The 16,756-nt window shown below is 38.1% G+C and overlaps 3 protein-coding genes across 12 annotated transcripts; 2 read left to right on the forward strand and 1 right to left on the reverse strand.

Annotated features, from left to right (window-relative positions):
* Positions 1-782: 782 nt before the first annotated feature.
* Positions 783-12,656, reverse strand: LOC113695673 (E3 ubiquitin-protein ligase UPL7). Of its 10 annotated transcripts, XR_011816743.1 has the most exons (18): positions 12,221-12,649; positions 12,010-12,132; positions 11,104-11,344; positions 9,386-9,972; positions 7,817-8,800; positions 7,385-7,719; positions 7,006-7,284; positions 6,657-6,909; positions 5,573-5,743; positions 5,406-5,498; positions 4,820-4,927; positions 4,040-4,156; positions 3,631-3,720; positions 3,357-3,462; positions 3,110-3,126; positions 2,053-2,360; positions 1,488-1,661; positions 783-1,410 (listed from the first exon to the last, which is right to left on the reverse strand). XR_011816743.1 is itself a non-coding variant. In XM_027214807.2 (15 exons), the coding sequence occupies exons 1-14, from the start codon at positions 12,242-12,244 to the stop codon at positions 3,379-3,381; spliced, it is 3,489 nt and encodes a 1,162-aa protein (XP_027070608.2). In that variant the 5' UTR covers positions 12,245-12,649; the 3' UTR covers positions 1,811-2,360; positions 3,357-3,378. The 10 variants fall into 10 exon arrangements, 1 of the variants encoding a protein (XP_027070608.2); XR_011816742.1 differs by lacking the exon at positions 3,110-3,126 and having other exon boundaries at positions 783-1,386; XR_011816740.1 differs by lacking the exon at positions 3,110-3,126.
* Positions 795-3,005, forward strand: LOC140009345 (GDSL esterase/lipase At5g03820-like). Its single transcript, XM_072054544.1, has 5 exons — positions 795-1,035; positions 1,136-1,266; positions 1,399-1,632; positions 2,063-2,318; positions 2,626-3,005. Exons 1-5 carry the CDS (start codon positions 795-797, stop codon positions 2,817-2,819), a joined length of 1,056 nt encoding a protein of 351 aa, XP_071910645.1. The 3' UTR covers positions 2,820-3,005.
* A 1,139-nt stretch (positions 12,657-13,795) lies between the features above and the next one.
* On the forward strand, positions 13,796-16,701 carry LOC113697400 (pentatricopeptide repeat-containing protein At5g03800). Its single transcript, XM_027217001.2, has one exon. The coding sequence runs from the start codon at positions 13,963-13,965 to the stop codon at positions 16,678-16,680; it is 2,718 nt and encodes a 905-aa protein (XP_027072802.2). The 5' UTR covers positions 13,796-13,962; the 3' UTR covers positions 16,681-16,701.
* Positions 16,702-16,756: the final 55 nt, after the last annotated feature.

Below are 16,756 nucleotides of genomic sequence, written 5' to 3' on the forward strand. Positions count from 1 at the left end.
CCTTACATACAACCTTACATACATCAAATCGATACAATATATTTTTCTTAAAAAAAATGAAAACTCGAGAAAGTAACAATCCAAATGAGAAATGATTCATTTTCTGCGGTCAATGACTACTCGATCCTTCCCTGTCGATATTGCCTAGAAATGTGGTCATGTGCTTTTACTACTACAAGCTGCAGAGGGCAGAATGCATTTACTATTTGGGGCATTAGCTTATCCTAGACGATCATCCTGGTGTGAGGGTAGAAGCAGATAATAATATCTAGCATCCGGTGCTATTTGTGGGCAGGAAGGTTCTATCAAGGAATGCAGTATGAAAGAAAGAAGCTCCTCAGCTCGTCGAGAACGTTTCCTTTCGTTGCCTCTCTCTATCTTTTTCCGTTTCCGAATTAGTAGTATACATGAAATTTAACAAGCAAAACAAGCGAGCATCACGTATGATTTCATCTTTTCAGAGCACTCACGCGTATAACCCTCATTTGTGCTTAAAAGTATCTTCGCCTTTAACCAAATGCCTTGTCACACCCTCGAAACAAACTCCTAAAATGGACAAAATAACCTCCCTCCTTTGCCCCAACACCATCATTTCTGGCCTAATAAGGACGACATGCATCATTACCTTAATAAGACCCGCCCCTTCCCAGCAGTCATTTAGCTGAGCTTTTCCTACAAGACTTGTCCATAAATACTCCCACCTGCTCTTTTATCTCTTCATCTTTTTGTTTACTCAGCGACACTCCCTCAACTGGGAAGTATAAACGATATTTTGAGCAAAGTTAGAAATAGAAATGGGGATTTTAAGATATCTTTTTGTTGTCAATCTTCTTGTTTCTTTGACTTTTTCTGTGTCCTATGGAGATCCCCTCGTTCCAGCATTATGCATCTTTGGGGATTCCGTTGTGGATGTGGGAAACAATAACAATCTACCAACCCTGATAAAGGCTAACTTCCCTCCCTATGGAAGAGACTTCGTAGGCCACAGGCCTACAGGGAGGTTTTGTAACGGAAAGCTGGCCACGGACTACACAGGTAAATGAATCAGTACCATGCTGAAGCGGCTTGCACCACTGGAATCATTTTTGTTATACCATACGTTCTAACATTTACTGCATCTTTTACTCTTGCATAGCTGAATACCTTGGGTTCACGTCCTACCCACCTGCTTACCTTAGCCAAGAAGCCAAAGGAAGCAGCATCCTCGCCGGTGTGAACTTTGCATCTGCTGCTTCTGGTTATTATGACGGGACAGCACAGCTATATGTATGTACATCTCATAGTAGTCTCTTTCTTTCTTTCTTTCTTTCTTCCTCAGGTCCTAGAATCAGTCAAACAAGCTCATCCAGTTTTCACTAACGAAGTAAATTTCTTTTTGTGTGTTATCTGGTTTTGCAGCGCGCAATTTCCCTGACACAGCAGCTACAGTATTACAAGGAGTGGCAGACCAAAGTTGTGAATGCGGTTGGAAAGGCCAAAGCAAATACCATAATTTCAGGAGGAGTCCATCTCTTGAGTGCGGGGAGCAGTGATTTCATCCAGTACTACTACATTAATCCAATGCTCAACAGAGCCTACACGCCCGATCAATTCTCAGACATTCTCATGAGATCTTACTCTACCTTCATTCAGGTCAGCAACTTTCACCTTTCTTATGCCATCTGTATTATAAACATAGCTGCAATACATCATCAGAAGCATAAAACTTGTCTGCCAGTTAACGTGGAAGTGCACTTATAAGGTCAGACACTACAATGAAGACTCTCACTGGCACAGCAAGATCTAAATAGATGTACTACAGACTTTGCCCTTGTTAATATGTGTGTACATAAAATTTTATAATGACATTTATGAACAAAATTCTTGTGTCACTAAGAGTTGATAATCCTAAACACAGAAAAGGAACAAAAAAGATTGAGGAAACAGATTCATGTAACTTAACCAAGCAGTACTTTTACTGTAATGACACAAATACTCAGATTGCAACTTCACCACATAAGCAACAAGGAACTGCAGCTAAGAATTCCAACCAAGTGCAGTGTTTGAAATTACTATGTGACAGAATCTGTATGCTCTGGGAGTAAGGAGGATTGGAGTCACAACACTACCACCAACCGGATGCCTGCCAGCAGCTATTACACTATTTGGTTCAGGAAGCAACCTGTGTGTTGCAAGACTGAACCAGAACGCAATCTCCTTCAATAACAAACTGAACAGCACCTCACAGAATTTGAAGAGCAAGCATCCTGGCCTCAAACTTGTAGTCTTTGACATTTACAATCCTCTGCTAGACCTAATCACGAAGCCTACAGACAATGGTAATTTGCAACTTCTTGGCTCTGGCACAATACAAATGCATTCTGCATTCAAAATTAAGCATATAGCATAAGAATCATGTTAAACAATCTCTGACACATCTCAGCACCTCTGCATCAGTATACAATCTTTAAAGGAAAATCAGTTAATACTACAGACTAGGTAGGGAGCTCACACATGCAGATGCATAATGTAGGTAGTGAACAAACATTTTCTTGTAATTTTCCTTTCTCAACAGAGAGAGGGAAGGTCTGTCTTTGGAGAGGAACCTGTGATTGAACTAATTGGAGAAACATTGTCCTTTGCCAGGATTTTTCGAATCAAGAAAGGCTTGCTGTGGGACTGGTACAATTGAGACATCGTTCTTGTGCAATTCCAGGTCAGTAGGGACATGCTCAAATGCTACAGAATATGTGTTCTGGGATGGTTTCCATCCCTCGGATGCTGCTAATGAAAAGTTGGCAGAGAGTCTACTAGAGCAGGGATTTGATCTCATCTCTTGATGCCTACTGCATTTGCAACATCACTCACTATCCCACTCAAGTCGACTAGTTAAAACTACTTTATGGATGTTAAGAGTCACAAAGGTGTTTCCAATGACTTTGATAGTATAGGTAGAAACCTCCATGGCTTTGAAAAGAGGACCAAATTAAGCTATATCCAATAAAGAACATGTTTATTCTGATTGATCTCAGATGCTCCAAATAATGGAAAAGAATTGCTTCATGACTGAATTCTAGCCACGATAGCATTGGGAAACAAAAATTTCCAGCAACCTTTATACACTCCTCACCTTCTTTGCCAATTCTCCTGAGAAGGAAAAATATACATAAAGAAGAAAAAGAAAATGCAGACCAACCATATTATAAAGAAACTATCACTTTGATACAACAATGATATTCAAACAGCTAAGATTTGAAAATTGGAAAATTTTCCTATTGACTAGCACCAGGGAATACTTGTTGAGACACATAATTTGATGATCATATGGATATGGCAAGTAAAAAACAAAATCTCCGTATGAGAAAAGCAAGAGTTACCTTGCTAGTGAATCAGAAGTCTCTAAGAAAGCTCAAATCCAGCATTAGAATTGATGGCATACAGAAGTTTCTCTCTCAAAGTGCCTAGACGTTTGTAGGTGGGAAGCTGTACCCATTTAACAGGAACCCAAGACAAAGAAAGGAAAAGAGCACATCATAAGTTGGGTGTGATTTAAATGAGAATTAGGACTGATATGCTTCCACCAGTAGAAAATTAAAGGGCTGTGAAGGAGGGTCATTATCGCTGGAAAAGCGATGCAACAAGAGACAGTACCTTAAGAGTATTATAGCATGTAGAAGCAGATGGAAGCCGATCAACATCCTGTCCTCCTAATGTTGCCAAGAAAGGCACATCACATACAACCTGCTTATTAAAAGTTAATCAGTCAATGCAAATTATGACATCAACCGGATTCAGTTACTGTCATGCATTTTCAATATAAAGCTAATACTTCATTCACAGCCAAAGTTCCTTCTATAACTATGGCACCTAAGCTAGTATTTTATCTCCATTAAACCTGGACCTAGATCGATTGCATCCAACCCTTGAAAGTGTAATTTATCTTGGCATCCAAGCGCATGTGAAACCTTATTGTGTACAAATGAACCAAGATAAGTTGAGGGAATTTACAAAATCATGAAATTTGGCACTTTACAAGGCAAGAGAAGAAAAAAGAGAGTACCTTGTGAATAGTAAAAGCTGGTTGCAAGTGTTTGAACCCTAGTAGAGGACCTCGAGAACAACTTGTCACAAATTTAAGAAGCATGCAACGTTCTATCGCTTCAAACCCAGCAACTACCTGTAAGACAATAAGCAAGAAGAACTTATTGACAAGCAACTTACCAAATGATTTAGAAACCAGGTTGTCCTAGATGACAATCAGGGCTCAACTAAAAAGCGAGTAAGTGCAATCCTCAGACAGACTACAGGAAAAAGAATTACAATTAAAAAGAAAAAAGAAAATGGAAAGGGCCAAGTTTGCGTGGTATCAGGTAGCACAATAATTTTTCTACAATAAAAGAAAAGTAATATAATAATCTTGAGAATTGCTTTGTCCTTTCCTCCCTATATAACATACAATATTCTACGTAAAGAAACAATTCAGACGGCAAATTTAACAGAAAGTAAGGTGCCTCGACCAAGCTCCTAAACAGTTGATATTAGGACTTTGCAACTCACGCACATCCAAAAGAAAAAGGTGAAAGAAGAAACAAACAACAACAAAAAAAAAGGTTAGAAAACCAATATGAATTGGCTACTCTTCATACATAGTCCGTATGGTTAGAATACCAGAGGAAGGTAGCCAGCTGATTGTAAAGAACCTAAAAACTAATGCAAACTGGCATATGATTCTGTCTGAGATAATTTTAGAAAAGCTCTGCACCCCATGAATGCATTCTCAAAGTAGAACTGTAACCACACAGAACTAAACAGGTAGCCAAATGTGTTTTAGAAAAAATACCTCCCAGAAGAGTTTCACTGTCCGACTCCCTTCTGTATAACCACCAGTATATCTTGTATTTTTCCTCAAATCACCAATATCAATGTCATGGTTCCCACCAGAAAGCAACTGCATATGCTATCTAATTTTCAGCCTTGAACTTATAAACTCCAAAAGAACAACTTAGTGAAAATAAAAGTGTAACATATGAGATTAAAGAAAAACATTAGGAAGAATGTTCGACAGAAAGAGAAATTATTACTTTTAGTTAGAGCTACTCATTTTAGACGAGCAATTTTAATCACAACAAGACAATGAGTAAGAAAAGATCTCCAACACAACAAATAAACATAAAAACTAGGCGAAATATAGATTACAAGAAAATTCAGGTTCTTCAGCAGTCTGATAAAACTACAGAGAAATACAACTATGCAGATCAGCCGTCACTTATCAGCAAGACCACCTCTAATCTTTCCTGGCCTTGATCAAGCCTAAACCAATTCGTCATCTATTGTAGCACAACTATATCAACTCAAGGATGTTTTGTTTGCTAGCTTCAACTTCATGAACAAAATGACAAACCCAATATGGATAGGAGTGAGGTTACCTGATTGAATTCACTTGCATTGAACAACCTCAACCAAGATGGGGAAACAAGGTCAGTCAACCCTCTACAAAATGCATTCGAGAAAGGAAGTATCTGCAGTAATCGTAAACAATGTAAATTTCGAGAAAACTGTGTTCCTAAGATTTAAGTGCAAAGTCACAGCAGACCTGCCGATTAAGTTTGTAGTCTGCAACTGCATGAATATATTGCAACTTATTCTCATTTGTCACACAGATATCCTTGCCGCCGGGTTTTAGCTCAACAAGATGCCTTTTACCGAGTGATTCTTCCGTAGCTGTGAAATCCAGTGAGAGTTCCTTGACATCACCATCATAATGCTGCATGCATAATGATCCCAATAGCAGAACAACTTAATCACAATAATGTCCAATTATCCATGAACAAACAATTAAATAGCTCATAAGACCAGAGCTATGTTGAATACCATCAGAAGTCACAGCAACATAGAATTAGTATGAAACCCAAGTCTTTGAAATTTGTTACTATATGTACATGTAATGCAAAAGTGGGTAAAAGATCAAAATTTTCTGGTCAGAAAAAAAAATTCAGATGATTTTACAAATAATTCTGGGACAAATTGGAGTCTTCTCTCAACTAACAATATTATGTATGTGTTTGGCATATCATTTCAAGCCTCTCAACAGCTATATTGATTTCATAGTCAATTATTCAATTTGCCCTTCTCATACATTTACAAATTGACTTCTAAGCTATGATATATTTTTTTTCAAGATAGCAGAAAATTTAGGTTAAAGGAAAGGAACCATAGACCTTGATGTCATGTGCCTAATAGAACAAACAGTCACCAAGAATCTAACAGCAGCTTTAGATTAGTTATCTCGCACAACCTTACTTTCCTATTAAGATCTGGATCCGTGGAATTAAATTTTGGATGCCAAGCAAGATTCAGGTTTTGTTTTTACGTAAGGTCTCTGCACAAGGGTCTATAAACAAGAAAACTTGAAAAGATGTTTCAACAATACCACATAATATTAGCTGGTCAAGGTTAATAACATAGTCTTCCAGTGTACACAATGGCTTGTCAGAGATATACTTTGAGTAGGATGAGACATAGTTCAAATGGGACAATAACCAGCAATTATATATACATGATCAATTTCCTACGAGGCCTGATAGTATTCAGGGAAGTAATGAAGAGCTGGAAGAAATTATAACTCAAGTATAACAATGTGCCTTGATAATTTTCTATTATTCATAAAAAGGATTTACCTTCACATACATAAGATTTCTGTAAAGCTCAGGATCAAGTGTTGACAGTTCGTCAAGAAAGCTATAGCGACCTAACAACTTTTGTACAAATACAAGTGAGAAGGAGTAATCAAGTAATATTCCTTCATAAAGTGCTTTGCCAACTACTCTTCCCAGAAACTCGATCATTTGTATGCCATTCTCTAAAAATCTTGCTGCTGTATTAGGAATGAGAAGTCTATCTGAGCTTGAGCTCTGAGAGAACAGCCCGTACCTTAACAATATGAAGAATCATGTTACAAGCAACAACTAAGAAGAGAAGGAAAAAAGATAATACTGGCAAACAACAGAAGCATAATTGCAGACTCACTCAGGTGAGAAAACTGCTTTTGCTATATCAGTCAAGAACTCCTTGGATAATCCGCCATAGTCTAGGCCGGCCTCTGGGAGACCAGATTCACTAATAAATGAAACATGGATGCTAGATTTCAACCTTGACCCAAGAGCATTTAACTGTTGAAAACCATCCTCCACGATATGTCCACGTCTGATGACAACCTCAACTGATCCTGGACCAGGTCCAACAACCTCACCAGCCATTCTACGGGATTCTTTATCCATGTTAATCAATTCTCTGAACATTTCAACTCTAAAAGGGGGCAGAGATCAAGTTTCAGGTTATATTATGGTAAAAAAGACACTCAATACAGACATTCAAGCTTAGGAAGGGATTCTAGTGCTGTGTTCACCTTTCTTCAAATGGAAAGACATGTGGAGTAAGAGTAATGACAGAAGCCATACTTGAAGGGGCTGAAGCATCATCTGGTATAACAGTTGCAGATAGAACTTCATGAGTCCTAGCAGCTACAGCAATTGGCAGGCGATTTCTCTCACCAGGTGAAAGCCATAAAGCTGGAGGACAAAACTGGTGCCTGCAATCCCTTTCATATAGCAAATGTAGGCATTGAATTGCAGAATCCATCAGAGTTCTATTATGTGGGCCAACACTGCCAGATACAGCATTATAGACAAGTGTATTAAGCATTGATGAAATTTTGCGCTGCTGCTCCAATGTGAATGGAACCTAGTTCATTTTCAATTGTTAACAACAGCTTAACAAAATTCCAAAAAGAGTTGCAGTGTAAGTATAGTGAAGATGAAGAAAAAAAACTTAATCAAACCTGTTTCTCATAAAACTCTATGTCATCAAGAACTAAAAGCAGGTGTGAATATATGGCACAAAATAGATGAAGGAGACAATGCATATCTTTCGATAAGCCTACAGGACCACGTCTGAGAGCCTCTACATCCCACACAGAAGAAGACTGATCTCGAATTCTGTCAAAGCTGGATTTTCCAGTAGAATTCATTTTACTTGATTCTGTTGGTGAGTTTCCAGAGAATTTGTGCAATACATTGACCCATTTATTGCCTCTGTCTTTAGCACACCATTTTTGCTTTCTCTGAGAGACATCATCCTTGCTTTTGGAAATATCATTACCAAAAGAATTGTCCTTGGCATCATGACTCCTTCCAGGAAAAAGAGATCTTTCCAATACTTCCCACAATTTTGAAAGAAATCCAGGAGTAAAAGATAACATGTTGAGAACTGGCAATGACCCGAGCACAGGATTTAGTGCAGAAAATATTCTAATCATGCATGAATAGTAATAAGCAACATCAAGCAATTCAAAACTCATAGGAGCTTCTGAACTTTGATGTGTATCAGTCATACGACCAGAAAGATCTTTCTCCAAGTTTAGGAGTCCCAAAAGATGGCTCTGCTGATAAACAGGTTTAAGAAGGTCTGTGTATGACATCTTTAAGGACTCGCAAGTTGTCTCGGATTCAAGCAATCCCATTCCAATAGGATCAACCTGGTTATCTACATCAACTTGAATTTCTTGGTTCCTGAATCTTACCTGTCCATCTTTCCCAAAACAAGCCAATAAGTTTTCTGCAAGGATGATAACAAAACGGACATAGGCCACTAAATCCAGTCCTGGGGCAAATTTTCCAGAGCGCACAGCACCATCGTCACTGGATGTTGCAAGAAATATAATATTTGCAAGGGCCCAAGCAACTTGAGGCATCTTCTTAGACTGCAAATGAATTTCCAATCGATCCATCTCAGATATTTCCTTTGAAATTCTATCTTTTGAGATCTGCCATCACCTGTGACAGTTTAATTAGCCTTATCGTAATCTAATGTAGAATATTGCAAAAAATTAAGAGTGACACCTGAAGCTTAAACATTTGACAATAAGATTAATCTCTAGCCACAAGGTTCATTTCTAAAACCAAATATCAAACACAATAAATTAACCTTTGACGTTAAGGTTTACTTCCCAATCAGATACCAAGCTTGTTACAAGTAGCTTTCTGTGTCTGTTTCATATTTCAACAGACAACTTCCAACATATGAATGCCAACCTCCACAACCAATCTAGCAATTTTCAGAATTGAAATCAGTTTTAGAGCAAAAGATTATGTAAACATATACCAATGATGTTTGAACCTTTCAGTCTAACAAATCAACTATCTTTGCACAAAGAGTCAAAGCCAGTATCTATTAGTGCTTATTGACACAAAACTTCCACAGACCTAATTTCCTTGAAACAGATGAAATCTCTTAAGGTACCAAGATTATCCATCTAGATTCTGATTTAAAAAAAAGTAGGTGTTTGCAAGCACTCACAATGAGAACTATTTAATAGAAAAAGTAAAAATTCTGCTTTGGCCAGACTTACCAGCAGTGATCTTAGACAGGATGATAAAACAGACTTGTGTTTCAGAGCAGGTAGAAGCACCATTGGCAGACGTTGAGAAAACCAAGGTATAGTAAACAAAAAAAAGAAATAATTTTCTGCAGCATGTTGCAATTCCAATACGCCACTACCAGTTACAGCTGTGTCTGTAAAATGAAATGGCCGTAAAGCCAAAGTTAATGCACTAGCAGTAATCAAAAACCTATCATCTGTTCTACCGGAAGATGCCCCTTGAGTAGGTACAGGATCCAACTTCCAAATGTATCTCCTAATACAGTTATATGTCCCACTCTCTTTATTCGCAATAAACCAGATTAAGTTCTTTACTGCAGCATCAGCATATTGAGTATCCCGTTCAGTTATGCTTTTCCAACCTTTCCGATCAGTCAAGAGAACTGCTAGACGCATTGCTAAAGAGACAACGCCAACATCTTGAAGCCCTCGATCAGTGTAATCAAACTCCACCAAAATCAGTAGACATAGTAAAATTAGCTTCTTTGACTGATAAATCCATATTTTTCTCTCTTCAGTGGTACCCGTTACCAAAGAGCAAAAGTTTTCATTTGGATCTACAAGTAAGAACTATGAAAGCATTAAAATTCAACAGAAAAAAATCCTGCAGAAATCCAAAAGTGTCAATCAAAACTCAATGGCAATTATGTACAAGACAGAGCATAGTGATGATGAAACCATGTATAGACCAGAAAAATATAACAAGAGATGTTTGTCCCTTCAACGGGTGAAGAAGATGAGACTAGATAAGAAGGTTAGCAGTTTGCAGTATAGCAGTTCAAAATATACATTACATTTTGATTATTCGCACTTTGTTGGAGGGACTTTCTTTCAATTGTCTAGCTTCTGACTTTTGAAAGAATTATATTACCTGCAGACCAAAATATTGTACCTCAAACCAGTAATGGACTTCAAGTTTTATATTGATTTAATTTAATTTGTATGGTCCCTTGGCTGTCAGTTATACATCGTATTTTCCAGTTAAGACTCAAAGCAAATGCAGGTACAAGTTTCTACACGCTATACAACTTGATCTAAGCACAACTAAATGTATGTGTAAGTGATATCTTCAACTAGCTTGGTTCCAAGGCCCCGAAAGGAGTCCTATAAGTCTAGCAAACACGTGGTATTCTTATCTCAAAGTATGCTTAGCATTTAGGCCAAATAAAAAAGTATGATATAATACACAGAAGCAGCATTTTATTTACCCAAGGATGACAATTAAAAGAATTCCATTATAATCGTTAAAATTCCGGAGAAAGTCCAGTAGAACTCAGCAGAAAAGAAACTAACTGACCATCTAATATCTTTTTAGAACCTCAAATTTCTCTACTAAGGCCCACCAAAGAAGAGGGTAAAGTTTTTCTATAATCAGAGTATCAAAACATGTCTTTACTAACAAGATCATGCAAACAATGCTTATCCTCCTTAAGGTGACTGTGGGAGAAACCTGAAAGTTTCCTGCCAAAATTATCTTCCCTGAATGCGTGCCGTCTATAGAAGGCTGAATTGAAGTGCTTACATTTATTAACCTTCTTGGCTCAGTGAAAGAAATTAATAGACGAACAAAGCAACATTTGACATAAGAAGATGAAGCACATCAGATTTTATTGCAAACAAGAATTGATTTAACAGAATATACTTTAGTTATAGACCCACAAATAACGAAAAGGAGATATGTTGCATACCAGTTGAGTTTATGCTTTCCAACAAAACCCTGAAGCAAAGCTTCACGCAATCTTCTTCTCTGGTTTCAATTCTTTGATACCGAGTAGATAAAAAAGTCATAAAGAAGATAAAAGGCCTCAGAACAATCCTTGAAATCTGCATTTTGTTCCAACAGATAGCATTTTGATTCATCTCTGCTAGCCACTGTTGCTGAAGCTGCATAGATACCACTTTTACCGCCCTGTGACGACGCCAAACTCTCTGCACGGGTGTAACTAGTGCCAGTTAGTGTTTCCAGAAAAAAAGAGAACTACGGCACAATCCTTAATACAAACACCTTCAATATCTTTTAGAGGTTTACAGTTCAACAGAGGTACAGAAGGATGTTCAACCATTGAAAGCATGAAGTCCTACGCACAGTTGGAAGACAGGTGAAAAGAGTGAGAGGACTATAATTCAACCCTATTCTTGAACTTAAACTTGACTATGCACACTCAAACATACCGTGCTCCAACCCATGTCTGGAATCACAAAATTAGGAACCCCAAGGCAAATTTCGGTTGAGAATATGATTACGTTCTTATAAAACTTGAAGTTCAAGCTGTTATAACACGGTACCAAAGTCTGCTTAGTTATAGGGGGGTTTCCTCACCAATTTCATAACATTTAATTCAAATGGCATAAAAGATCAAAAATTAATGTCTCAGATGCACATTGATTTCCATGATTAAAAAAAAAAATCCTAACTTGGAAGGGCATGATCAGCCACTTCTTTATTCATTTTCTATCTGAACTCTTATACTGAAAATGTTAGACGATAGTTATGCCTCAATCCTTATTTAAACGTACGTACGTACGTGTGTGTAGCTTATTAATGCTTTGAAAGTTCAGAATCCCAAGGCTGATAGATGGAGGGAATGGTGAACCTGAAGAAAAAGTGCGGCAGAAGTTGCTCTTCGTGAAAAATTGCGAAGTTCTCTCTCTTGAGAAACCTTGGCAAGAAGCGCATCCCTTGAAATCTCCTTCGCGCTAGCTCCCCGCAATGACACCTGATCAAAGATTTTTACAACAATTTATTGTTTCAGGATTGTTGAATAATTATACATGTATGCAGGAGCTGTAGATAGAAACAGGAACCTGGTGTTTTCGGGGCTCATCCATAGCTGTCGGTAATTAGACAAAACAAGAAAATCCGATGGTTTCTGTTGGGTTAAAAAGTGAAATCTTCGCGGGTGCCGGGGATGGAGGATTGGGGGTGAAAGGTAATGGTTCGGCCGGAGGCGGGTGGGTGGTTGGAGTCTTCGAGATATGTGGATTAATTACAGGTCAGCGTAATTTACACGTCAACGGGCATAAAATACACACACACACACACACAGAAGTATATATTCCTCTTAGCAATTAGCAAATGAATAAACCACCAAGCCTCCCATCAATATGCCATTCTTGTGGCTTGCTTCAAATCCAGACGGGTGCGTCGTGCACCCATTTGGTCCGGTGGTGGTTCTGTCCCCATCGTTCCCCACAGGCTCAGTTGAGCCTCCCCGTAGATAGAGTAGGAGTAGGGGTAGGAGTAGGGTTGACAATTGACAAAAAAAAAAAAAAAAAATTAGCAAATTAATAAATAATTTGTTTCTATTCTTTTTCTTTTTTTTTTTGGCTTTGTAATTACGTAACTAATGAAAGTGGAAGAAGGATCTAATGATACATGATCAGATTATCGTACTCGAAAGGCGGAGGGTAGATTATTAAAAAAAAAAAAATTTAAGGAACCGGATAAAAGAATTATAGATTGGATCAAGTATACTGATTAAAATTCGATTATGGATAAAAAAAACTTCCTATATTATACTATTTCATTTTTTACGACAAATTGATTTGATTGTTATTCATGATATTGATAAGATTCAAAACCATCGAGAGCTAAATCATTCATTCGTTGAATTTACAGGCGAAATGTTTAGTGTCTCTATGGCATTAAATCCTGCGGGAAAAAAAAAAAAAGAAAAAAAAGGGAAGGTTGGGTGGTTGATTCTGAAGTAGAAGAAATAGTTGTTGCAAGATATGCATTCACTTTGACAAAGACCTTGATGACTTCAGGTCCTGTATTCTAAAATAAAAGATGATGATCTCTAGTCATTAGCCCAAACATTGAAGAGTTGTGAGCGGGCCTGTATGATTGATGTAAATTGGTTCTCAAGAAGCCAACAATAAATTGTAGCTCACGAATTAGCGTATTTTGTTAAAATATGTGATTCTCTTCAATTTCTATGGGACTATCTTCTTATTTTAGTTAAGCAATTCGTACTTAACGATTTTCACTAATTTAGTAATAAAATATTATTTATTATAAAAAAATATACTCAAGTGTCATAGAAAAAGTAGACGTTATCTGCCAAAAAAAAATCAAAAACAAAATAAGTATCATAACAGAAAAATACTCACATGTCTTGTTTACAAAAATTATTATATATATACATATATGTATATATATACACACAGTTCTTTTATAGTTTTTTGGTGCTTATGCACATAGTTCCTTCTCTTTCTTTTATTTCTTTTCTGTACCAACTGAAAAAAAATTTGACATCCTACGCATAAAAAAAAGCTCGTCTTCCTAATCATTTGTGCATCTTAAAAATGAAAGACAAGGTCAATATAAACACCACAAAAATGAAGAAAAGGAAAATGAACGTGTAAAGAATAATAAAAAGAAAATATTAAATATCAAAATGCCAGAGAACCCAAGACCAGAAAATAATTCAAAAGCGACAGCATCATCTTAAGTGTTGAGCTTGGGGCTAAGAGGAGGAGGTAGGAAACTAAAAAGCAAATTACTTTCCTTCAGCCGGCGACTATGCTTGGCGCCTCAGCCTTCTATGGAAGCTGTAATCCATCATCCAGCCACCGGCGCCGCCGCCTTCTCTCCTTGCTCTCTACCGGAAACCCTTTTCTCACGTCGTGTTTCAGACCTTCCCCGTCGTTCAAAACCTGATATCTCTTCATTTCTTTCTCCTCCTATACCCAAAACAAAGCCCCAAAACCTCCGTCTCAGCCCACAATTCCTGCCAAGTCCATCAACCTCTCCCTCTAAACGGCCGCTTCTTGATCCCCCTTTGACTTCAGAGCCGTCCATCAAAACTGACCTACCTAGCAATGACTACTCCCATTTGCTTCTGCTCTCTGCTCGTTACGGTGACGTCGAACTCGCTAAAGCAGTTCACGCTTCTATTTTCAAACACGAAGAAGATACTTATCTATCCAATGCTCTTATTGTCGCCTACCTCAAACTTGGCCGAATTGATTTTGCCCGCAGAGTTTTCAAGAATATGTCAAGCCCAGACGTTGTGTCCTATACCGCTTTAATATCTGATTTGGCGAAGTCCAATCGAGAAAATGAAGCTATTGAGCTCTTCTTGGAAATGAGAGGTTCAGGTATTGAACCAAATGAGCATAGCTTTGTGGCTTTATTGACTGCTTGTATTCGCTTACTGAATTTAGAATTGGGTTTGCAAGTTCATGCCTTTGTGCTCAAATTGGACTTTTTGGATTCCACTTATGTTGTGAATGCCCTAATGGGACTGTATAGCAATTGTGGCTGTCTAAATTTTGTAATTGAATTGTTTTATGATATGCCAGTAAGGGATATTGTTTCTTGGAATACGGTAATATCGAGTTTGGTAAAGAAAGGAATGTATGACGAAGCATTCGAATCTTTCCGTGATATGTTGAGGATAGATGGTCTTAGAGTTGACCATTTTACGATATCAAGTCTGTTGGCTTCGGCTGCATCTGCTGGGCGTTCTGGAATGACAGAAGGCCGTGAAATTCAGTCTTGTGCAATTAAGCTTGGATTTGAGAGCAATTTAAGCGTCAACAATGCACTTATTCGGTTTTACACGAAGCGTGGGAGCGTAGACGATGTAACGCTTCTGTTTGAGATGATGCCTGAAAAGGATGTTTTCACTTGGACTGAGATGATAACTGCATATATGGAATTTGGACTTGTTGATTTAGCTGTGGAGACTTTTGATATGATGCCTGATAGGACATGCGAATCCTATAATGCTCTTTTAGCAGGATATTGTCGTAACAACAAAGGCTTGAGGGCTTTAAACCTTTTTTGCGACATGGTGGAAGAAGGCATAGAGTTAAACGATTTTACTTTGACTAGTGCTATAAATGCTTGTGGGTCTGTGATGCAGAAGAGCACTAGTGAGCAAATTCATGCATTTATTCTGAAGTTTGGTTGCGCGAGAAATAGTCATGTCGAAGCAGCATTGCTCGACATGTGCACATGGTGTGAAAGAATGGCAGATGCTGAAAACATATTTCTTAGATGGCCAAAGGATCGGGAAAGAACAATTGTGTTGACAGCAATGATATGTGGATATGCTAGAAACAGGCAGCTTGATCAAGCAATTTCACTATTCTGCCAAGGGCAATCAGAAGAATCGTTTGTTTTGGATGAAGTTGTAGCAACTACTATGCTCAGCATATGTGGCCTGTTAGGATTTCGTAAATTTGGGGTACAATTACACTGCTTCTCAACCAAATATGGTTTGTTAAATGATACGAAGATGGCGAATGCCACAATCAGCATGTATGCTAAATGCGGACAGATGGAAGCTGCAATTAAGTTTTTTGATGCAATGCTAGTTCATGATACAGTGTCATGGAACAGCTTGTTAGCTGGGCATGTACTCCATAGGCAAGGGGATGAGGCTTTGGCGGTTTGGATGAAGATGGAAAGTTTAGGAGTACAGCCTGATACAGTCACCTGTCTCTTCATTATTTCGGCTTATAGATACACTGGCTCTGATTTAATTGATTGTTGCCATAGATTTTTTTCTTCAATGGAATCGCGTTACCAGATCAAACCCACTTCAGAACACTATGCTAATTTGGTTGGTGTTTTAGGGCACTGGGGTCTGCTTAAAGAAGCAGAGGCAATAATTCTGAAGATGCATTTTGTGCCAAAGGCTGCTGCTTGGCGCGCTTTACTTGATAGCTGTAGGGTACATCAAAATGCAGCCATTGGGAAAAGGGTTGCCAAGGAAATACTTCATGTGGAGCCACAAGATCCTTCTATGTTCATATTAAAATCAAATCTATATTCGGCATCTGGAAGATGGCATTGTTCTGATACTGTCAGGGAGAAGATGAGGGAGAAGGGACTTCGGAAATTCCCAGGCCAAAGCTGGATTATACATCAAAACAGGATTCACTCATTTTTCGCAAGGGACACATCTCATCCTCAATCTAAAGACATATACAGTGGGCTGCAGATATTACTCTTGGAGTGTCTAAAAGCTGGTTATGTCCCTGATACAAGTTTTGTGCTTCATGAAGCGGAGGAACATCAGAAGAAGGATTTTCTTTTCTACCACAGTGCAAAGTTAGCTATGACTTTTGGACTTCTGATGACTAAGCCTGGAAAACCTGTTCGGATTTTCAAGAACATACTTCTTTGTGGTGACTGCCATACATTCTTCAAGAATGTTTCAGTTGTTACGAAAAGGGAGATATATGTAAGAGACTCTTCAGGTTTTCATTGTTTTTCAAATGGCAAATGCTCATGCAAAGACCAGTGGTGAGATAGATTCCTTTTTGAAGAATCCGGATGTCTTGGATACTTGCCTCTCACTTTGACAGTTTCTGATTTTCAATTTG

Source organism: Coffea arabica, chromosome 6e (assembly GCF_036785885.1).
Source record: "Coffea arabica cultivar ET-39 chromosome 6e, Coffea Arabica ET-39 HiFi, whole genome shotgun sequence".
Lineage (NCBI taxonomy): Eukaryota > Viridiplantae > Streptophyta > Magnoliopsida > Gentianales > Rubiaceae > Coffea > Coffea arabica.